General features: G+C 45.8%; 1 protein-coding gene across 3 annotated transcripts in view; it reads right to left on the reverse strand.

The window, feature by feature from the left end:
• Positions 1 to 2,648: 2,648 nt before the first annotated feature.
• Positions 2,649 to 23,580, reverse strand: part of FLI1 (Fli-1 proto-oncogene, ETS transcription factor) — a 114,854-nt gene continuing 93,922 nt past the window's right edge. For all 3 annotated transcript variants that reach the window (XM_056860685.1, XM_056860684.1, XM_056860683.1), the window contains 4 exons: positions 7,952 to 8,017; positions 6,262 to 6,324; positions 5,407 to 5,454; positions 2,649 to 3,481 (listed from right to left, as the gene is read on the reverse strand). In XM_056860685.1, coding sequence (XP_056716663.1) covers positions 2,952 to 3,481; positions 5,407 to 5,454; positions 6,262 to 6,324; positions 7,952 to 8,017 — 707 coding nt within the window. In that variant the 3' untranslated portion in view covers positions 2,649 to 2,951. The remainder of the gene's footprint in view (positions 3,482 to 5,406; positions 5,455 to 6,261; positions 6,325 to 7,951; positions 8,018 to 23,580) is intronic.

Below are 23,580 nucleotides of genomic sequence, written 5' to 3' on the forward strand. Positions count from 1 at the left end.
GGGGAGGCTGTGGTTATCATGCGTTCAAGCTTCAGACAACCTTTCTCACGTGACTTTTCTGCTGAAGGATTCCATACACATCTGCCATGGAACATTTCTTTTTATTTTGTCCATTTCATTTGTACCCCCGCCTTTCTCTGCAATGTCATCCCTGCACAGAAGGCCTGAATCAAACCAACCCCTGATTAATTTGAACGGGTTCAGAAGAGAGCAAATGTTAGTTTGCAAACTATAGATGCTCCTTTCTGATGACAAACATTTGTGGTTTTACCCTAGTGTTTTGGAAGAAATGTTTGACAAAAAAGAACTGCGCATTTGGACGGCAACCAGAGCTGCTGGATGAAGTTTCCATTTTAAGGAAATTACAGCCCACTAATTGTTTGTTTTTCTATCAAATTGGTAGCATGAGCCTTGGAGCCATGGGGTTGGATCCAAACACTGGGAATGTCTCTAAAGATGTACTTCCACGCATGGAAGAATTTCTGTGAAAGGAAGGATCCAAGCCATGAGCAGAAGGACACCTTTGGATCCGACTCATTGTCAGCTCACAGCTTTGGTCAGTAAAGTCTTAATGCCTGCAGAAAGAGAATACAGATCCCTTCGTATTGGGATCCTACTCCAGTTAATCATAACTGGGGTGGGTTTTTTTTTTGCATAAATATTAGGTAAAATAAATGAATCAGGAATCAACTTAAAAGAGGAACCAACACATGTTTTGTAGTGTAATCCAAAGTATTGTGCTTAGAAGGGTGTAACTTTGCTTTGGATTGCACTGCCAGTCTCCCAGAGAATTTTAGGGCATATCTGTGATACAAACTTAAACTGGTTTAACATTTAACCTCTCTCTCCCTGGGCACTGTCGTTCTGTGAGTAGAGCAAGAGATTCTAATAGAGACCTCTCAGGTCAATTTACAAATCCTAGGTTTCTTTGTGGGGAAAAGACAACGGTTTAAGACAGCCCCCCACCCACCTCTTTGAGCCTGTGGGCGCCTTTGGAGTTCCGACACAGGGTGGTGGGCGCAACCACAAAACGGCTGCCTCAGGAGGAGGAGCCCCAAACACAAAGAAGCCCAAGTGCAGGGGAGAAGGGGGGTGGTTTAAAAGATACACTTGGAAAGTGGAGAGAGAATAAAAGCAACCCTATGGGGGCAGTTGCCGCTGAGACTGCCCTGCTGGGGGGGGAGAAGAAGAAGAAGAAGAAGAAGAAGAAGAAGAAGAAGAAGAAGAGGAGGAGGAGGAGGAGGAGGAGGAGGAGGAGGAGGAGGAGGAGGAGGAGGAGAAGGAGTTGGTTTTTTTATGCCGACTTTCTCTACCACTTAAAGAAGAATCAAACCGGCTTACAATCACCTTCCCTTCTCCTCCCCACAACAGGCACCCTGTGAGGTAGGTAGGGCTGAGAGAGCTGTGACTAGCCCAAGGTCACCCAGCTGGCTTCGAGTGTAGGAGTGGGGAAACCAAACCGGCTCACTAGATTAGCCTCTGCTGCTCATGTGGAGGGGACTCAAACCCGGTTCTCCAGATCAGAGTCCACCGCTCCAAACCACCTCTCTTAACCACTACACCACGCTTGCTCTCCAGCACCACCTGCTCCTACCCACTTCATTAAAACTCTTGTAGGTGCCAAGGAAGGTGTCAGCAGGTGCCATGTTGGGGATCTCTGGTTTAAGCTATTATAAAACCAGTATACATTTGTTGTGTATTTATGTCTTTCACTTTTAGAATAGATGCATTGCTCCTTGTAGAACCGGGGCATGTTATTTTCCCACCAAATGAGACATTACATACATTTTTCCTTTTTTTAAACTTTATTTTTTTTTAGCAAAAAAAAAAAAAATTACAAAGCTGAAACCCAAATATACAGATAGAAAAGATGTACAAATTACATTTCAAAAAACCAACAATGGATCTGATAGTTTAAAAAACAAAACAAAAACCAAACAACTTGCATTTGTGACCGAGGTCAACTCGTTTCATTTTTTTAATCTCTTTGTTAACACTGTGAGATATTAGGTAAAAACATAACTCTGCATAATTTATACAGTAAATTGCCTTCTGGTTTGGTTGACCCTCTGAGTGGCTGTCTGACAAACGCACAGCGTTTGTGAATCGGTTGTGTTTTTTGCAACTCCTGGCCCAGAAGCCAAGCATTGGGAGCCGCTGTCATTTATATTAGTCCCATTCTGCATTCATAACAATATCTGCCCTTGATGCATTGTGAGCCCCCGCCTCCCCAGTCTTGGATGCTCCTGGAGTTTTCTTTAAAAACACACACAACATAACACAATGCTCTTGACAGGTCCCTTCAATGCCCTTGACAGTCTTAAAATATACATATTTATTTATATGAATATATATTTTTATATATAGGTATTTCTTTCTTTTTTTTCCAGTTGGGTGAAAGACGAGACTTCGTCGGCTTTAAAGCTTAGCTTCCAGTTGGATCCTCCAAACCAGGTCCTCTCCAGACAGTGTTTGGATCTTGCTTCCGCTTCCCCAAAACCAGAAAAAAACTTGTCATTTGTCTGGGGCAAACAAACATTACTCTTCTAAGACCCACGGGTCTTCTTTTTTTCCTCGACTTTGACTATGCTTTCCAACATTTGTTACGAGCTAGAGTGATGTTAACCACCACTGATTTGTAAAAAAAACTCGACTTGGTCCAATAGAGGATATAAGGCTTGGAACCAAAATAGAAAAAAAATATATAATTATAATACTGGCCCATCGGAAAATCCATCTGCCCATTTGAGACCAAAGAAGCAGAATCACAAAAATAAAAAAGGTTTACTCCAATAATAATAATAAAAATAATAAAAATAATAATAATATCCAGTTTTTCAGCTTTTCTCCCCGACAAAAAGATGAAAGTCCACCAAAAAGTCCATAGTTATCCAAGAGGGGAAGAGAACATCCAATTGAACTGAGAAAGGCCACAGAAGGTGAAAAAGCATCTAGTAGTAGCTGCCTAAGTGTGAAGGCATATGGGAGTTTGGATGGCGTGGTACGTTGGGGTTTGGGTATATGCTTCCCGTGGGAGAAGTCCAATATGGTGACGCCGCTCCAAAGAAGCTTGCGGAAGTGACAGGCATAGAGGAAGCATGCGGAGGCACAAAGTTCACTTTCTGCTGGTGCGCGTGATACGAAGGCATGTAGGACAGATCTGACGGGTATTTGTACATCGACGATTCAGTCGGGTGGGGCTGAAGGGCTTGGGCGATGCCGTGAAAGTCAAATTTGTAGGCATACCTTTTGCCGTGTACTTTGGTCATGATGTTCTTGTCATAGTAGTATCGGAGGGCTCGGCTGAGCTTGTCGTAATTCATGTTGGGCTTGCTCTTGCGCTCCCCCCAACGCCGGGCCACCTCGTCGGGGTCCGTCATCTTGAATTCCCCATTAGTTCCTTCCCAGGTGATGCAGCTGGCGTTGGAGCTGTCCGACAGCAACTCCAGTAGAAACTGCCATAGCTGGATCTGTCCGCTCCCTGCAAGGGGACACAGAGAAATGGCAGTGACATTCTATGAGGTTTTGCGCTGTTAGCTGAGAGCAATGTCATGCTATTGAAAATGAGCTGTGTCCACAAATACCAGTTGGACCCTCCAAACCAGGTCCTCTCCAGACAGTATTTGGACCTTCCTTTCGCTTCCCCAAAACCAGGAAAAAACTTGTCATTTGTCTGGGGCAAACAAACATTAATCTTTTTTGCATTGTTAGCCAAGAGCAATGCCATGCTATTGAAAATGATCTGTGTCCACAAATACCCTGCTGGGTTCATGGCATGAAGATATTGGCTATTTATGCATGGCTGTTTCCTTTTGGTCACCCCGCTGACTACTTCAGGGCTTTGCCTTGAATATGCATGCATTTTCTGATGGTCAGAGGTCGCCTTCCTCTCCTCTCGTGTTTCCCCACATTTTGTCTGCGTTTTCTGGATTTGTGTTTAGCCAGCATCCAGAAAATGCACGCAAAACTTGCGGAAACTTGCAGGGAGAGTGAGGTGACCTGTGACCATTGGAAAATGCATGTATAATCAAGGCAAAGCCCCGAAGTAGTTGGCGGGGTGACCAAGAGGAAACAGCCATGCATAAATGGCCATCTTTTTCTAGAGAATGGAGGAATGTGGTAACTTAGTATGGTACTTGTGCAGATACTTGACAGATGGACTTCTTATACCCTACAATATTCAACGTGCAGGCTCCCAAGGTAATGCCTCACACCGTGGTTCCAGTCTGAATCATGCTTCCTCATCCCTGAGAATTGACTTTTCCAAATTGCTGGAAGTTCTAGACATGGGATTTCTGGACAGAGTACATCTGGTTTGGCTCTCAGCCTCATTTGTCTCTGAGACTCCCTCTGCAGTTACACGGATCGTAACATTGCCCTACAAGGTTGTTGTACGTATTGCAATAAGAAACTGTATGTGAAGTGCTTTAAATACCTCAAAAGCACTAAATAAAAGCTTAGCATTACAGAGAGCTACTTCAAGCACATCGGGTGAGGTGGGATATAAATCTATAGACCAAGCACAGCTTGATCTGGTGAGTTCAAGTAGGTTTCAGCTAACAGGTGTGCCCCCCCATACGAAACTCTGCATTCAGAATATAACATATGATTATCGTATTTTTATTTCATTGAAGGAAGACATAGCTATAACTCCAGATAGTACAAGAATTATAACGTCTCACAGCTCAAATAAGATGGGATGAAGATCATGTATCTCCATTCATATATAAAATGGAAACTACAGCCTCAGTTTGCCTCAGGGTCATGCTGGGAAGAGAAAAGGTTGGGTCGCTAATCAAAACCAGGCTCCTCACTTATGATTCACATTTCAAAGGGGAAAATATGTCTTTTTAAAGGACACACATTTTCCCTTTTAAAATGCTAACAGCAGAGTGGGAGAGCCAATTCTGATTACAGTATTGAACCCAAACTGAAGTTGAAGGGTTAAACCTGTCCCCCACCCAATGGCTCCAAGGCAAATTGAGGCTTCAAAAGCCCGCAATTGGTATTTTATAGGCAGATGAAGACACGTCTTCTTCAATACATCTGTTTGAGCCCTAAGAAGTGGAAGATAATAGTGTGAATGATTTTTAATTTCTCATAGTTCAAACCCAAAAATCCCCATTATGGTTACATTTCTCCATTGTGGAATTTGAAATTGTAAATCTTTACTTCCATGGTTTGAGTTTCCCTGCAGCCAATTTCCCCCATATAATTTAAATATTTGTAATGTTATTTGTGCATCAATAAATCAGCGTTATGCATATAACATGCATTGAAGAGAGAACAAAAACCGTCGCCAAAGATACAAACCAATATAAAAAGAAACTAAATAGAGAACATTCACTCTTCCCAAAGACAAAGCTACCCCACAGGCTGGTGGCCTGCTGACCCACGTTAACTCACCTGGGTTAGCTAAACGGCTGCTGGTTGGTCCTAAAATCTGGTAAGGATCTATATAAGAAGGGCCAAAAGAAAAGGAAAATGAGACATTATTAAGACTTCTGGCACAAGAGACAGGATAATCCAAGTGTTTAATCCTTTTAAAGCCTCAGTTGGATGTTCCTCTTGCCACTTGCATCAAATGTTTAAGACATTTCTATCTGACCCTAGTCTGAAGAACAGGCCCCGATATACAGATTAATACTTCTTAAAGTATCCAGTTCTTTAAAAGCACAATTCAGAAATTAATGTGCACTTGAATCGTAAGTACAGTGAGTGCAGAGCATGAAGGTTACCGTGAGTGCAGAGCATGAAGGTTACCGATCTTTCTCGTATCTAAAACCACAAACAGAGGAAGAAGAAGAGGAGGAGTTGGTTTTTATATGCCGATTTTCTCTACCTTTTTAAGGAGAATCAAAGCGGCTTACAATCTCCTTCCTCCTTCCACACCAGACACCTTCTGAGAAAGTTCAGAGAGAACTGTGACTAGCCCACCTAGTCCAGGTGATCTGATTTCTATCAGCTGGAGATCAGTTGTAATAGCAGGAGATCTCCAGCTAGTACCTGGAAGCTGACAACCCTATCTGCAGAAGGCTTTATATACAACACTATAGTCTCAGGGTCAAAAGTCAGCTTAGGCTTCCCTGGGTCCTAGCTTCCTTCCTGTCCCTGGCTGATCAACTGGGGTCAAATCTGGTGGTTCCTACTTAGCTAGTTGCCAACACGTATCCCACAGTGGGGTTACAGACACATACATCTGTTTCATGCTGTTTCCAGCGCAGTCACCACCGTGTCCGCCTGACCATTCAGCGCTCTTACCTGGCTGGGGCCGCTGCTGCTCTGGATTTTTGCTCACATTTTGTGTCCCTGCCAACGGTGGACCTAAGAATAACAGAGAAAAGGGAAATGTTTTGAAGTCAGCTGAAGGCACAAGGGGAGGAAAGGATAAACCATGCACTCGGAACAGCAATTTAACCGGGACACTTCATATTTCTTTATTGGGAGCTGTTAGCCACTGGTTTTCTGGCCATATCAGTTCCTGGGGGAAGGGGCTTGCAATGCTTTAAAAAGTCAAAAGCAAGGAAATATATATATATATATATATATATATATATATATATATATATATATATATATATATATATATATATATATATATATATATAAAAATATATATATATATATATATAAAAATATATATATATATATATATAAATCTTAATCTTTGCAGTACTGCTGGAAGGGCTTGGGGAGTATCGGGGGCAGGAGTTGTCACCCAACCTGACTCTTTCTGTTATAAATCGGAGTGTTGAACTCAATTGTTACGAGGGCCGGATATGACATAAATGCCACTTGGTCGGGCCGGGCCATGCCTCGCCAGCTCAGACAGAAAGTGGGGTGGTGGTGGTGGTGGTGGTGGCTGCCTCGGTTGGCTCACGGGCCAGAGAAGAGCTCTCAAGGGGCCAGATCCGGCCTGCGGGCTGTATGTTTGACACCCATTATAGATGGTCTCAGCAAGAGAGATGATGATGGGACTTCTCTTTCAGGCTGCTGTTCTTAAAACCGCCCGAGCTCTCCTTCTCTCTCTCTCTGTAGCATCTATCAGAGTTGGTGGAAGTTCTCTCCTAAACCCTTAGGTGGTCTCTTTAGGGGCTGAACGGTGCCTGATGGAGACCACTTTTTAAAGCAACATCTGCCAATGCAGTTCTTTGTGAACACATGAACCTGCCTGATACTGAGTCAGACCATTGGTCCATCAAGATCAGTATTGTCCACTTAGACTGGCAGCAGCTCTCCAGGATTTCTGGCAGAGGTCTTTCACAGCATCTACTATCTGGTCCTTTTAACTGAGGCTTCCAAGGATTCAACCCGGGACCTTCTACATGCCAAGCAGATGCTCTATCATTGAGCCACAGCATTTCCCCCTCTTCTGGAAGAACAAACTGTGTTATGCATAAGTTCTAAGATGGGGGTATGCAACTGAAAGCCTGTGGGGAAGGCAAACATATGGGGAGGGGGGGGAAATATAACCTCCAGCCAGACTTCAGCATAATACACAGATCCTATTGCATCAACCTGCTATTTTCTTCCACACTGAAATGCAGTCAAAGGACTCCTTAACCCCACTCCTCCCCAGTACAAACAATGGCTCTGTTACTCCCCTTGTGCACCTCGGCTAATTGCTCCCATGAATAAACCCAGATACAAGCAGTACTGAACAGGGGAAGTGCGTAAAGGAAGACACTTGCCAAAGCCTCCACTGCTGTTCACACTGAAAGGTGGTGGTGGTTTAAGAGCCCTTTGCCCACATCTCAGCTAATGTCCCAAACCTCCGCTGCTGTTCACACTGGGAGGTGGTGGTTTATGAGCCCTTTGCCCACATCTCAGCTAATGTGGGTATGAATCAGGGGGTGGAGCCCACGTTGTCTCTTTGCTCTCTTAAAACATTGCTCATGTTAAAACTTAATTGACAGCCCATCTAGGCAAAAGGGATATCGCATCAACTCACTTTTGTTGTGGCTGGAATTTATGTTATTGCCCCATCCCGATCTCCTGACAGCATCATAAGAGACATCTAGTAAAAGGAAGCAATAAGAGAGACAGGCAGAGGTCATGACATTGAATGTGGGAGGCAGAAAAGCAAGACAATGGATTACACGCGTACTGTGAAAATGCCCTTTTATATTCTAATGCAATGTTCTCCAGCAAACACTTTTTTGTCTAGAATAGGTGAACAACCAGCCATAGCTTGGGAGCTTTCACATACCGTACTTTAAACGCCAGGAGACTGATGAGAAGCAACCCAACTGGCTTGTAACATGAAGTGAGAGAATGCCAACTTTAAGCACTAACATACATGGAGTTTCCTTTGCAAATGTTCAACAGAAACAATACCAGAGGGGCTGTTTTCAATGGCACCTTTTTGACAATCAGCATTAAGGTGATTTGTTAAAAATATATTAACGCATCTTCATGCCCGTGCCAAACTGCTTTAGCTTCATAATATTAAAAACAACCCCACAGAAACCGAGAAAGTTACCATTGTCCAGCAAACAAACAAACAAAACACACATACACACACACACACACTGAGAATTCGTCAGGAAGTTAGAGGAACTTAAGAAAGATCCTAAGGTTGCCAGCCTCCAGGTGGGGCTCGGAATTACTATTGATCTCCTGACAACTTAGATCATTTTCTCTGGAGAAAAATGGCTGCTCTGGAGTGCAGAAAGTATGGTACCACATCCCCCCTGAGCTCCCCCCTCTGATTCAAACTCTGCCCTCCCCAGGTCCCACCCACAAATCTCTAGGAATTTCCCAACCTGGAGCTGGCAGCCCTGGATCTAGGATTCCATAGCCACTGCAGCTATTAATCACTTTAGCAAAACTAGGGAAACTGCATTGTCACCAATTACTACTGTTACAGCTGGTTTCTTTACTTTTCGTCATTACGTTCATTACAAAATCACTTCTCACCTTGTACTTACTGTATTTCATGATTTATTTGACCCTGCTGTTTAGTGACAGATAGACAGATAGCAAGACCAGTTCCAGACAGACAGACAGATAGCAAGGAGCCTTGGGCAATGTGTGTGCATGCACACATTTTATGGCTTGCCTTTTGCGGCAGCAGGGGCAGTTAAGTCACACAATCTCCTATTTTTTTGAGGTTTTTAAGAGAAGATTGGACAAGCATCTGTTGATATGTAATATCAGTCTCTGGGCTAGGGACCCTCGTTTCTTGCAAAATTACAATTCCATGCATGTACAGGAGACCAAGTTTGTCCTAAGAGACCTGCAACCCACCTCAACAGTACAGATACATCCATTTGGCTTAAAATATTCAAAGTGAGATCGGTGTCATGCATGGTTGCCTTATTTTCTCCCACAGAGTAGGATAAGGACTTATCTCCAGCTACTATCTGGAGGTTGGCAACCCTACAGGGAGAGCCAGGTTCAAATCCTCTCTCTGCTATGGAAGCTCACTGGGTGACACTGGGCCAGTCACTCCCTTTCAGCCTAACCAACCCCACAGGGTTGTTGTTGTGAGGATAAAATGGAGGAGGGAAGAATGGTGTTTTAATTTGCTTTGGATCCCCAATGGTGAGAAAGACATATATATAAATAAAGTTGTTTTTAGTTGAATCCAGGACATTCTGTATGCAAAGTGTGTACTCTACCATTAAATTATGTCCCCTCTCGTTACAATTCAGAGGGTTCTTCAAGTGGAGAAGATATGACAGTTTAATCAACTGAATTATTGCTGTGTGGTGACACGAGCTAAGATGTTGCAGTCTGAATTAAGAGTTTGAAATAAGGGACATCTGGAAACCGGGCTTCGCTGGTGCAAATTTCCACATCTTTCCAAAACACCCACAACAGTTGCTCAGAGGAGCCAACACGATCTGGGTTCTCCCTCCCCACAATCCCCCTGCCAAAAATGAAAGCAGTGTGTACTGCGGCAGCCCTGACAATCCAAGATTCTTTTGCTAAATGTGTTTGAAACACAATGGGCTAGCTTGAGCCAGGGACGCCATCCAGAGACTTAAAAAAGAAATACCATTCTCATGACCTGTTATTCAGTGGCTCAAAGAGCTCTTGCAGAACTTCATCCAGTCCCGTTGAGTTAAACAAAGTTGTCAGAAGTTGCCTGGACTTTTTTTAAAACACACACACACACACAACACCCTGCTACACTGAGCGATGAAGTTTATATTGAAAGTTATTAAGAAAAGATCCACCCTTGGGTGTCAAGTGTCACAGTTCCACCAACTTCGGCAGGGTCGCGTTTGAAACCACAGCTCCTCCGGCGAAGGCGTGTTTCAATTCCAAATAAAATGAAAGCTCAAGATAAATCATACGGGGCTTTCAAGATAGGTCATTCGGCAGCTGTCTGCTTTATGTCCAGAAAGTCTCTTGAACGAATGCAGACTCTATTACAGTCCAGGTAAAAGGGTATTAGCAATGTTTACAGCTTTATGGGCTTTTTCATCCAAAGAACTCTTAGGAGCAAACCAAATAGGGACACTGTGAACATATCTTCCCAGCATTTTTAGTGGGAAATAGGTGCACCAGGCTCAAATCTCCCCTCCCCCACGCTGTTCTGATTAAAATTGACCAGGGTTATTAGCCTTGGAAAGAAGGAAGAAAAAATAAAAAGGCAAAGCGCATTCCCTGTCTTTCCCCACCCCAGGATTCCATGGCTAACAGCAGCCCAAGGTGGCAGTGATTTCAATTGTCAAAACTGCATGGGAAGGAAGGTCAACCCCTTTCTCTAACTCTGTATTTTTGCTCCATTTTGAATTCGTGTCCCACTCAGCCGCTGTTTCCCTTTCGAAAGCACTAGAGAGCTCCATTCACAGATCTCCCAGTGGCACGTCTAATTTAGCTGCCTGTTTTTGTAAATCATTTAGGACTCATTCATACTTTATGGGGACGGGCGTGTTTGCTGCATTTACACTGGTGTTTCCTGCAGGGAGTGCTAAAAGTATGAATCATCCCATACTACCCACACTGCATCCCTTTCCTCCCTGTTTTCCATTTTTTTCCCAGTTGGCCTTCCCCTGTGTTCAAGTTCAGATTGTCCATTCTCTGGGGCAGGGGACTTTTTATTTGTATCACTTTGTAAAATGTCACGTACTTGAAGGTGCTATTGAAAAGAGCAAGAGTCTAGCAGCACCTTAAAGACCATCAAAATTTCTGGCAGGGTTGTTAGTCTTTAGGGTGCTACTAGACTTTTGCTCTTTTCTACTGCTACCGACAGACTAACACGTAGGGTTGCCAACTTCCAGGTACTAGCTGGAGATCTCCTGCTATTACAACTGATCTCCAGCCGATAGAGATGAGTTCACCTGGAGAAAATGGCTGCTTTGGCAATTGGACTCTATGGCATTGAACTCCCTCCCCTCCCCAAACCCCGCCCTCCTCAGGCTCCACCCCAAAATCCTCCCACTGGTGGCAAAGAGGGACCTGGAAACCCTACTAACACGGCTACCCATCATGATCTATCTCCACTGAAGGTGCTATATAAGCATGGTCGTCAACATCCAGGTGGAGCCTGGAAATACCTGGCATTACAACAGACCTCCAGATGTCAAAGTTCAGTTTTGGAGGGTGGTCTCTGTAGCTAGGGTTGCCAGGTCCCTCTTTGCCACCGGTTGGAGGTTTTGGGGGCGGAGCCTGAGGAGGGCGGGGTTTGGGGAAGGGAGGGGCTTCAATGCCATAGAGTCCAATTGCCAAAGTGGCCATTTCTCCAGGTGAATCCCCCCCCCCCAGATTGTGACTCTCCCCTGGTCCGAGGAGGCTGCTGAGAGAAGGAGAGAGTCACTGCTCTGCTCCTTCCCATGCTCCTCTCACCAGGAAATTGGAAGTTGCCCCAGAAGTCCCTGGTGATGTCATGAGGTCTTCTGGGGCAACCTGGGTGGAATACTGGACTGTCCAAGAATCCAGGTAGAGTTATCAGCCTCCAGGTAGGACTTGGAGTTCTCCCAGAATTCCAACTGATCTCCAGACTACAGAGATCAGTTCCCTTGGAGGAAATGGCAACTTTGGAAAGTGCACTCTATAGTATACCATAAAGTCTAGGAGAAACAGAAATCCTAGAGTGAGATCATATCCATGCTGGCCTTCCTCCATTCCCCACATTCTGTGCTCCCCAAGCACCACTCCCAAATCTGCTGGAATTTCACAAGTCTTAAGATAATTCACAGTTGGTAGCCGTGTTAGTCTGTCTGCAGTAGTAGAAAAGAGCAAGAGTCCAGTAGCACCTTAAAGACTAACAAAAATATTTTCTGGCAGGGTATGAGCTTTCATGAGCCACAGCTCACTTCTTCAGATACGTCTTCAGAAGTGAGCTGTGGCTCACGAACGATCATACCCTGCCAGAAAATATTTTTGTTAGTCTTTAAGGTGCTACTGGACTCTTGCTCTTTTCTACTACAAGTCTTAAGAGGCAACCTTGAAGCCAGGAAATCTAAAAGGAAGATGAGAGAAGTTCTATTGGGGTCCCTCCAGTGGGAAATAGGAGATTGCCTAGAAAATCCTGACTGGAAAGGGTGCTGGAGGCAACAGAAGAACACACGATTCTCTTTTTGCTTTCCGTTCCCTATAATTCCACCAGGCACTTCTCCCACAGGGGAATGGGAGATTGACCAAATGATTTTAGTCCAGGGTACTATTTCTCCTGGGCAGTGTGCCTTGGCAGGTCCCCAGCCATGTCGATCCCCGACGCCAGCCCTGTTAAAGAGCCTGACACCGTGAGGTTCCCCAGGCAAGCAGCTTTCTAGCCGAAAGAGATCCACGTGCAAGCAGCCTTCACAAGAATGGCTCTTTCATGTGAAGCAGCTTTCTGAATTTTTATTTACCGGTATGAATTCTTTTATTACATAGTCCAAGGACTGGGCTGGATTTGATACATGCCAATTTTGATTCCCCGTAATGGATGCCATAATGCTTTTAGACCTCAGTCTAAGAACAGGGGCGGGGGGAAAGAAAAATGGATGCCATTGCTGTGGGGGAACAGGGAGTAGGGTTGCCAATCCCAGGTATTAGCTGGAGCTCTCCTACAATTACAACTGATCTCCAGCCGACAGAGATCAATTCACCTGGAGAAAATGGCCACTGTGGCAATTGGACTCTATGGCATTGAAGTCCCTCCCCTCCCCAAGCCCGCCCTCCTCAGGCTCCACCCCAAGCATCTCCAGGTATTTCCTGACCTGGAGCTGGCAACCTTAACAGCGAGGGAACCTGCCAGGCCAGGCTTCTTCATGGATATTCCAGTCTCCTCGCCCCTTTTCCTCACAGAGGTAGGAGGGGAAAACTATATTCTCCTCGGATTTGTCAGCGGGCAATAAACCTGTTCCCACCTCGGTGGTCATGCCGCACTTCATACTTTAAATGTTATTAAATAACGTTTAAAAGATCTATTAGGATGATTTCATAAATTAAGCGTTGGTGACTCACATTAAGGATTTTGCTAGGGCCTGCCAGTGGCCAACCCCATCCTATTTCCCCACCACCACCACCACCAAATGTTTGGCAATGGGCTTGATCCTCCACCCACCTCCTCCTGGCAACCGAGGCGCGGGAGACATAATGAAGCGGCTGTTAAGGACGTTTCTTATTAGAAACCAACTCCTGGCAGGAAAAGAAAAGGCGCTTTTTGAAAAGCCGTAGTTTTTTTCCTGATGCTGCGAGCCACAAGAGGTAGGCGTTTTACAGAACCGAACAAGAGGCATCGCAGGATCCCGGCGTCCCGACCTGTTCGCTGAGTGCTGACAGGCTTTTATTCCATTTTGTTTCCTCAGCAGCACCGTTCAGCTAAACCAAATCCGACCACGATGCTTGCTCTTCTAATAATGTTATTGAGGGGGAATGGGCACGGAGCCGAGGGTTGTGCCTTTCTCTGCTCTTTTTCAGGCTGCCACCTGGCCAGTTTCAAACCAACCTCAGGGAAGGGGATCTTTCTGGGCTACATTTTGCTTTTGTTTCTCCCCTCACCTGGCCAGGCCTTTCAAAGCTCACCCTCAACACTAGGCATAAAAAAAGCCATTTTCAAAGGGCCAGAATTTAAAATGAATTATTTTTATACAATTGGACAGTGGCTAAATGTTTGTTCCCCCCAGGGGGCAGGAGAATCCTTTTCATGCTAAGGTGGCGAATGTTGAGGTGGGGCCTGGAGATCTTACAGGATTGATCTCCAGACAATGGAGATGTTCCCCTGGAGAAAATGGCTGCTTTGGAGGGTGGACTCTTGGGCATTAGACCCCAAATGAGGTCCTTCCCTTCCCCAAGCTCGACCACCCTAAATCTCCAGGAATTTCCCAACCCAGAGTTGGCAACCCCATTTCACCCTCACTTTTGTTTCTGTTAGGGTTGCCAACCGCCAGGTACTAGCTGGAGATCTCCTGCTATTACAACTGATCTCCAGCCAATAAGAGATCAGTTCCCCTGGAGAAAATGGCCGCTTTGGCAATTGAACTCTATGGCATTGAAGTCCCGCCCCTCCCCAAACCCCACCCTCCTCAGGCTCCACCCCCAAAATCTCCAGGTATTTCCCAAATTGGAGCTGGCAACTTTATCCATGAGGACTAGAGACCACTTTTTTTTAAAAAAAATGACAGCTGTGATTCAGGATACATACTGAACAAATCTGAAAGTCTCAACTCCATGAACTGCATCTCACCTCCACTGCAGACCTTCCAAATACAGATGAACACATTTTTTAAAAAATTCCAGACAGCCCTTTAAAACTAATAATCCCTGCCCGGGTCTGAAACTGTGGATCTTTACAGCTTTACAATTGCAATTATTTGCAATTGTATGTCACCTTTGGGCATTTCTTGAACTGGAAAGGTGGAATATAAAAACTTAACTAAAATAAATAACGAACCAAGCATGAAATCCTACGGCTACAAACAGATGCTGAATTTCGCTTTAGATGGCAAGTTTCATATTTGCAGGAAGAACACGCTGGAGAAATCACACACAGTCCACTCCCAAGAGACTCTCTAGTCTAGTACAACAGACGGACACCAGCAGTACACAACAGGGACACACACACATAATGCAGCCAGGAGAGAAGCATGCCCTGCAGTTACGCAGAGACAAGCCACCGGGAACCAAATCTACTTCGTTTTAGGAAACGGCACTGCTTTTCCTAAGATCTTTTTGAAAGGAGCAAACGCAAGCCAGCCAGCTCGTAACCTACACACATGTGCACTAACACTACATACCGCGCCCCCAAGGCAAAGGGGGAGGCGAGACTCCACGTATATTTGGGGGGGGGGGGAGAGGAAGGATAATGGTTACTTAGAAAGTGTTCCAGACAAGCTGTCAGGTTGAATTCAGAGAACTGGAGTCTAGCGCTGGGACAGTACTGGCCTGCCGTGATCCCCTGTGAGTAGGGTTTCCTGCTCGCTTCGGCTTACAGACAACAGACCTTTGTTTCCAGAAGGGTGGTTAGGGTTTGGGGCTTTTTTTGGGTTGTTTTTTTTTTAAACACACGGCTGCCTCCAAAGAGGGGCAGGAGGAAAGCAGACACAACACCAGCTCTGGAATTTCAAAGGAAAACAGTTTTTTAAAAAACCCAAAAGAGTGAGCTACTGTCTCTCCTGGAATCATAAATCTGGGCTTTTGAACCACAAAATCATAATAAAAACAACAGCCACCCCCCAAGCCCAAGGCGCCTTTGGGCTGCAGCGGTGCTAAAATGGATGCTGGCTATGTTGTCATGAAAAGAATAAGCCTAATGAAAAGTGTTGTCGCAACTCGCAGGGAGAAGTAATTCAAAGGCGGAGAACGGCAATTCCAAATCACTAGTGGAAAGCTTTCATGATAGGATGGTCTACTGTAGTGTTACTAAGCACTGGAGCTTCGGGGGACTCTTTAAAAAAGGAAAAGGTCTGGCCATAAAATCATTATACCTCACTGAAGTCCTTATCCTGCCCTAGGGTTGCCAACCTCCAGGTACTGGCTGGAGATCTCCTGCTATTACAATTGATCTCCAGCCGATAGAGATCAGTTCACCTGGAGAAAATGGCCGCTTTGGCAATTGGACTCTATGGCATTGAAGTCCCTCCCCTCCCCAAACCCCGCTCTTCTCAGGTTCCACCCCCAACATATCCAGGTGTTTCCCAACCCAGAGCTGGCAACCCTAGTTGTAATTTCAGGAGATCTCTAGGCTCCACTTGGAGACTGACAACCCTATTTACAAGAATGTGGTTTCTTGAGGGGATGGGGAGAGCTGGCTATCCTCAGCTTGATTTTTCTGAAGATTCTTAGAAAAAGCTTGGAAAGATCTACGATTGCCTCCCAAATTCTCCGAGAAAGCCTGGAAAACCCCGGTTCATTGTAAGATGAGCCGGAGGCACTTGCTGTCGTCACTACTCATAAGTCGGATAAATTAATTGTTTGGGTACAATTGCAGGCATGTTCCCCCATAGGGTTGCCTGCTCTGGGCTGGAAAATTCCTGGAGATTTGAAGGCAGGGCCAAGGAGGGTGGGGAGGGGCCGTGGCTCAGTGGTAGAGCATCTGTTTTGCATGCATATGGTCCCAGGTTCAATCCCCGGCATCTCCAGTTAAAGGAACCAGGCAGGTAGGTGATGTGAAAGACCTCAGCCTGAGACCCTGGAGAGCCGCTGCCGGTCTGAGTAGACAATACTGACTTTGATGGACCGAGGGTCTGATTCAGTATAAGGCAGCTTCATGTGTTCATGTGAGAGTAAGGAGGGGCGGAAGCTCAGCAGGGATGTGATGCCATAGAGTCCACCTTCCAAAGCTGCCATTTTCTCCAGGGGAACTGATCTCTGTAGTCTGGAGATCAGTGGCGATTCCAGGAGAGCTCCAGGCCCCACAAGGAGGCCAGCAACTCTGCCCTTCCCTTTCTTTCTCTCCTCATTTGCATTGTTTATTGGCTATATTCTACTGATTTTATTTTGTTGCTTCTCTAACCGCATAACCAGTTTTACTTCATTGTTTATTGTATGTATTTTACTGGTCTTGAGTGCATTGTTTTGTAACTTGTAATCTGCCTTGAGTCAACAAGAAAGGCAGCCAATAAATGAAGCACATGAATGAAATAAATGTGCCTGCACAGCTTTTCCATGTGACTAGGAGGTTGCTACCCCGTGGCAAAGCGTAGTAAGCTGCAGCACTGCAGTCAAAGCTCAGGGTTGCCAACCTCCAGGTACTAGCTGGAGATCTCCCGCCGGTGGTGAAGAGGGACCTGGCAACCCTAGCCAACCTCCAGGTGGGGCCTGGAGATCTTCCAGAATTAGAACTGATCTCCAGGCAATGGAGATTAGTTCCCCTGGGGAAAATGGCTGTTTTGGAAGGTGGACTCTATGGTGTTATATCCCACTGAGGTCCTGCCCCTCCCTAAACCTCTCCCCCTGGCTCCACTCCCCAAATCTCCAGGTATTTCCTGACCCAGTGTTGGCAACCCTAGGTTCTTCTGGTTATGCAGCCTGAAATGACATCATGAAACACTGTTCTGGCCCTCACGTTTCTCCCCGCCACTCACTGGAGTGAGGGTAGGAAATGGGGGGTGGGGGCAGGAGTTTCCCCACACCCACTTGGTAAATAGGGTTGCCAATCTCCAGATACTGAAGGAAAATACTAGCTGGAGATCTCCTGCTATTACAGCTAGGATTGCTAGGTCCCTCTTCGCCACTGGCGGGAGGTTTTTGGGGTGGAGCCTGGGGAGGGCGGGGCTTGGGGAGGGGAGGGACTTCAATGCCATAGGGTCCAATTGCCAAGGTGGCCATTTTCTCCAGGTGAACTGATCTCTATCAGCTGGAGATCAGTTGTAATAGCAGGAGATCTCCAGCCACCACCTGGAGGTTGGCAACCCTAATTACAAGTGATCTCCAGCCGATAGAGATCAGTTAACCTGGAGAAAATGGCCACCTTTGGCAATTGGACTCTATGGCATTGAAATCCCTCCCCTCCCCAAACCCTGCTCTCCTCAGACTCGGCCCCAAAAAACTCCGGTGGCAAAGAGGTTCTGGCAACCCAACTGGTAAATGGCAAACCTATGTGGTACTGTGGCAAGCCCCGCCCCGGCCCCAGCGAGGGCAGCATGTGTGTGGGGTGGGGGTGGGGGTGGGGGGGTGACAGTGGCAGCTTTCCCACAACACATAAAGAGTAGAGGTGGCAAAGTCATTTGCCTAGAGTGCCAAAAGTCCTTAGGGCTGTCCTGAATTTGACAGAAAGAAAGCCACCCTGGATCAAAGAGGATGGAGCTTTGCAGGGCTGACACATTTGCTTAATACATGCAGTTTTTCACTCCCTTATTGAAACCTGGGCCCGGCAGAACACGAGTGTGCTTTACGACGCCCCTTGCCGAATTATCAGACCCTTTGAGCGACGTCTCCCATTTTCCTCATGCAGCTTGAATGGCTGCAACGTATTAAGCAAGCCCCCAAGTCATGAAAATTGAAACGGACTCTTTCCCATTAAAACAAAATAAGCAGATAGCCCCAAATCATTCTACTTAGCGACGAGAGCAGCCTCATTTCATTTACAAGGAAATTGCTCCTTGGCCAGGAAAGCCTGATGATTCTCATTAGCCCAATTTTGGTCTCCAAGGCAGCTGAAGACAATTTGTACTAAGAACGGTAAACCCCGTGCGTTGGAGAGTTGAGGATGCTTGCTAAAGTGGAATTGAAGCCAACGTTCTGAAGAGTTTGGGTTTGATCCCAAAGAACCTGCCACAAGAACCACGAGATAGACCGGTGTTGATGGGGCCAAATACTACCTAAATGTGTTCCTGAGCAGTTCCACATCTGCACAGGTTATGAGCCATGTGCTGACCCCTTTAGTGGCTTGGCAACTTGCGCTGAACGCTGACCAACGGCCAGTGAAGGTCAGCTAAGACTACACATGATTACTACCTGCCTGGGTGGTAGCAGAGACTTTACATTAAAACTTTATTTCGGTCCACGACCAGCACAAAAACAGGTACAGGGAATAAACAAAAGGAATAAGATCAGTATACAACCAAACTTATGTAGCAACTGCCAACAAACATGGTATATACCAAACACAAACTGCAGGATAAACATAACCTATAAATCTATAAACACATTTACAATTTTAAATTCTCCTTGACAAATACTAAAAATTTAAATCCTACCCAGAAACTTTAAAACTCTATCATTCTTTATGTCAAAAGGCCCTTTTTACTTTTTCTAAAATTACAAACGTGGGTACAAAATTGAGCAACCAGCCAAGTTGTTTGATGATTCTTGTCTGAGAGAAAATATTCAAGTTTAATTCTATGGTAGCAGAGACTGTTGTTCTACAGGACAGTGAGTTCGGAGAAAAACATCTCGGAGAAAAGCAATTCCCTCTTCCTCTCTGCACTCAATTTTTTTGCCGTCAAGTCACAGCTGACTTACGGCAACCTTATAGAGTTTTCAAGGCAAGAGATGTTGGAGGAGGAGGAGGAGGAGGAGGAGGAGGAGAGGAAGAGTCGCTTTTTATATGCCGACTGTCTCTACCAGTTAAGAAAGAATCAACCGGGCTTACAAACACCTTCCCTTCTTCTCCCCACAACAGACACCTTGAGACGTGGGTGGGGCTGAGAGAGCTCTAACAGAGCTGTGACTAGCCCAAGGTCACCCAGTTGGCCTTATGTGTAAGAGTGGGGAAACCAACCCAGTCCACCAGATTAGCTTCCGCTGCTCATGTGGAGGAGTGGGGAATCAAACCTGGGTCTCCAAATTCGAGTCCACTGCTCCAAACCACCGCTCTTAACCACTACACCACGCTGGCTCTCTGGAGGTGGTTTGCCATTGTCTGCCTCCGTATCACAACCTTGGTATTCCTTGGAGGTCTCCCATCCAAATACCAGGCAGGGTCAGGGCTGAGAGTTTGTGATTGGCCCAAGGACACCCAGCAAGCTTCCATGGCACGAGTGGGGATTAGAACCTGGGTTTCCCAGGTCCTGGTGTGACACAGTAACCACTACATCACGTTGGCCATCTCTGCACTGTACACAGAAATGCAAATAGTGAGGAACTGGGGGTGGGAGCAGGCATGCCAGTGCCGTGCTAGATCAGATCACTTCTGGCGAAAAACCAGAAGTCACATCATCATATTGGGGCAATGCTCTAAGATTCATCCTGGTAACATCATGCATGCTAGTGCCCCCCCTTTCCCCCTGAAGGCTACTGAAGCATTGCTGGAAAATGGTTGTAATCATTATAGCAGGAGACCTGGCCCTCCAAACGGAACACATCCAATGGATTGGACCCCTTATGCCATTAAAGGTTTTTCAAGTTCAAGGATTGGACCCAGTGGATCTGTTCCGTTAATGGCAGCACCTTCTTCTGGTGCAAAGCACCATTCCCGATAGTGGGGAAAAGGGGCTTCAGCCCCCCCCAACCCATGGCTCAGTGGTAGAGCCTTTGCTTGTCATGCAGAAGATCCCAGGTTCAATCCCTGGCATCACCAGTTTAAAAGATGAGGTAGTAGGCAATGTGAAAGACCTCCGCCAGAGACCCTGGAGAGCTGCTGCCAGTCTGAGTAGACAATACTGACCTTGATGGACCAATGGTCTGATTCAGTATAAGTAGGGTGCCAGATCCGGGTTAGGAAATACTTGGAGAATTTGGGGGTGGAGCCTGAGGAGGGCGGGGTTTGGGGAGGGGAGGGACTTCAATGTCATAGAGTCCAATTGCCAAAGAGTTGCCAGGTCACTCTTTGCCACCGGTGGGAGATTTTTGGGGCAGAGCCTGAACAGGGCGGGGTTTGGGGAGGTGAGGGACTTCAGTGCCATAGAGTTCAATTGCCAAAGCAGCCATTTTTCTCCAGGTGATCTGATCTCTATTGGCTGGAGATCAGTTGTATTAGCAGGAGATCTCCTGCTACTACCTGGCAGTTGGCAACCCTATATCCAGGGGAACTGATCTCTATCTGCTGGAGATCAGTTGAAATAGCGGAAGAACTCCAGTTACTACCTGGAGGTTGGCAACCCTAAATATAAGGCAGCTTTGTGTGTCGTGTGTGTGTGTGTGTATGTGTGTTTTCCAGTGCTATTTGCCCCATCTGGGGGCTGCATAAGTCCCTTCTCATGAGAGAAGGGCTCTGACCATTAACTGTTCGAGAACCAGTTTACAGTTTTAATGAAACTATAGGGGGTTACCGCACTTTGTATTCCCAGCGATGTATTAAGAGTTTGAAAATGTTATAAAAAACATCGCTTTAAAAGGGTTTTTGGATACCACGGCTAATAAATGGATGGAAGATGTCTTCACAGCTAAAGGCGCCAAACAAAGTGCGAACAGTATTTTTTATAACGCTTTCAAACTCTTAATACATCGCTGGGAATACAAAGTGCGATAACCCCTATTATCCTGTGTTGCAGGAAAGGGGGGGGCAATTTTGATTGTGGCTAGTAAATGGGAATTATGTTTAAGTTTTTTCAACTTGTTGGCAAGGTACAGTTTGAGGGGGAGAGTGTGCTTGTGTTTGCTCCGAATGCTGCTTTAAAAATCACAATTGATGCACTACTTCCTGCTTATCAACATGTTTATTTCCAAACAAACCAATATTGCAAATTTCAAGTAACTCACAGGAAAACTCACACAGCAGAGGATATTATTGGGATCTCCTACTGTTTATGGAAGCAGGTAGCATACAGCAATATGTTTATGGAGTTATTTAACAAGATTCAGTATCCTGGATTTACTGGAAAATTAGTGACCAATCAACCGTTGCAAGATGGCGGCTGTATAAATCTAGATATCTGCAGTAAATGAGAATTGTTTGGATGGTGAATAAGGTAGTTCAAGGAACGAAGTGAATTCACGAAAATCCAAATTACTTTGGTGGCTCTGAACTCCAATATGGGATCCATTTGATAAGTTCTCTGAGCCTAATTGCAAAAACTGTCAGCCGAGTTTTTTTTTAATTACTGCAATTATAAATAAGTCTGGTTTTCATTTAATGCTCTATATGAAGGGGACAGGAGACCGCATTTTCCTGAATGGGTTTCTCAACAGATGTCCTGGATCAGGGTCTTGAATAAAGGGCTTTCTGGATATCAGCTTTTTTCCCTTCTCTGTCTCTCTCTATCGCTCCTGACGCTTTTGTGGGCAATTCATTCCATTGTTCATGATCCGCTTTCGCGCAGCAAGGGAAAAAAAAATGGGGAAAGCCACCCCAAGTACACAAATTCAACGCACCCCTCCGAATATGCTGCCCAGAAACATCTAACACCATTCACTTTGGTTCATGCAAATGGAGCACATGAGAGTGACCGAAGTGGCAAACAATCGAAATGGCAAAAGTGTCATTTTCACAGTCTGGCTCTCTCTTTGCTCCCCTGCCTGTGTTTACAGTGGCAGCCGCACCTGTCGCACCACCAGAAGAGCGCCTAGCGCCCGGGCGAGGTTCATGGGTTTGTGCGGGCTGCTTGGCAGACGGAGGCACTGGGCTCAGGTGTTTGCTTTGTCTGTGCAAGCTTTGTATTATTATTAATTTTAAATAGATAAACTGCTCAGCTTGAAAGGGAGCCAGACGGGAAGAGCAAGGACCCTCGTTGCTACCTTTGCAAACGTGATTTCTGTTTGGAGGGCTGGAGGGCTGAGCAGTGGGGGCAAGGGCCTGGAAACGGGCAGCTGAAGTGGACGGCTGCTTCCTAGACAAAAGGAGCACCTGCAAAGTGCAGCATTAATCCATGGTGCATTGGGTGGGCGAGGGTGCACACTTCTTTCTGTCTCCAAGGCAGATGGTTGAGGTGAAAGGCACAGCCGTAGAATCACAGAATGTCTTCCTTGGTTGGCAAAACTGCACAAAGACAGTTCCCCGATCTAATTTTTTATCCTGCCCTTTTACCATGGACTAGATGACCCTGGTGGTCCCTTCTAACTCTATGAATCTATGAAATCAATCCCCCTTACACACCAAGTTAAGAAAAACTATTGATATAATACCCTTTCCCCTTCCTGGGGGGTAACAGATTGGGTGGGGGGGGATTTCTATTTGGAATATGGTACCAGGGAAAGGGTTAAACGCTCACTCACCCAGAATCATGGCCAAGATCAAATCTCAACAACCAAACAGAGGGAAGAAGTCTTCCAACCAAGGGGAAAAAGAAACAAATAAGTGCCTCTAAACAGAAGGCAGGAAACCACAACATGAGTAACTATGGCCTTTTCCGCATGCACAGCTTACCACAGATTTTCCCAGTGGTCAAATCTCATGTCTTGGAAATGCTTTCTGTGAAATCATTCCACACACCTCCTTTCCCCTAGTTGTTTTGGGGTCCCCCCCATCTCTTCAGTTGCATTAATTCCACACGCTACTGCTGAGAACGTATTATTCCTGATGGTGGTGGGATGTCATCCATGACGCAGAAGAACAACCCTCCCCCTTTTTCTCCTTTTTTGCACAGGCGCCCTAGTGTTACTGCGCAGTTACACTGAAGCACCAATGCAATGTCTCTCAACCTCCACAAAAGGGAAGCAAAAAAACCCACAGGAGCAGGCACCATAGGGTTGCCAACCACCAGGTACTAGCTGGAGATCTCCTGCTATTACAACTAATCTCCAGCCAATAGAGATCAGTTCCCCTGGAGAAAATGGCCGCTTTGCCAATTGGACTCTATGGCATTGACGTCCCTCCCCTCC

This window comes from Euleptes europaea, chromosome 14 (assembly GCF_029931775.1).
Source record: "Euleptes europaea isolate rEulEur1 chromosome 14, rEulEur1.hap1, whole genome shotgun sequence".
Taxonomy (NCBI): domain Eukaryota; kingdom Metazoa; phylum Chordata; class Lepidosauria; order Squamata; family Sphaerodactylidae; genus Euleptes; species Euleptes europaea.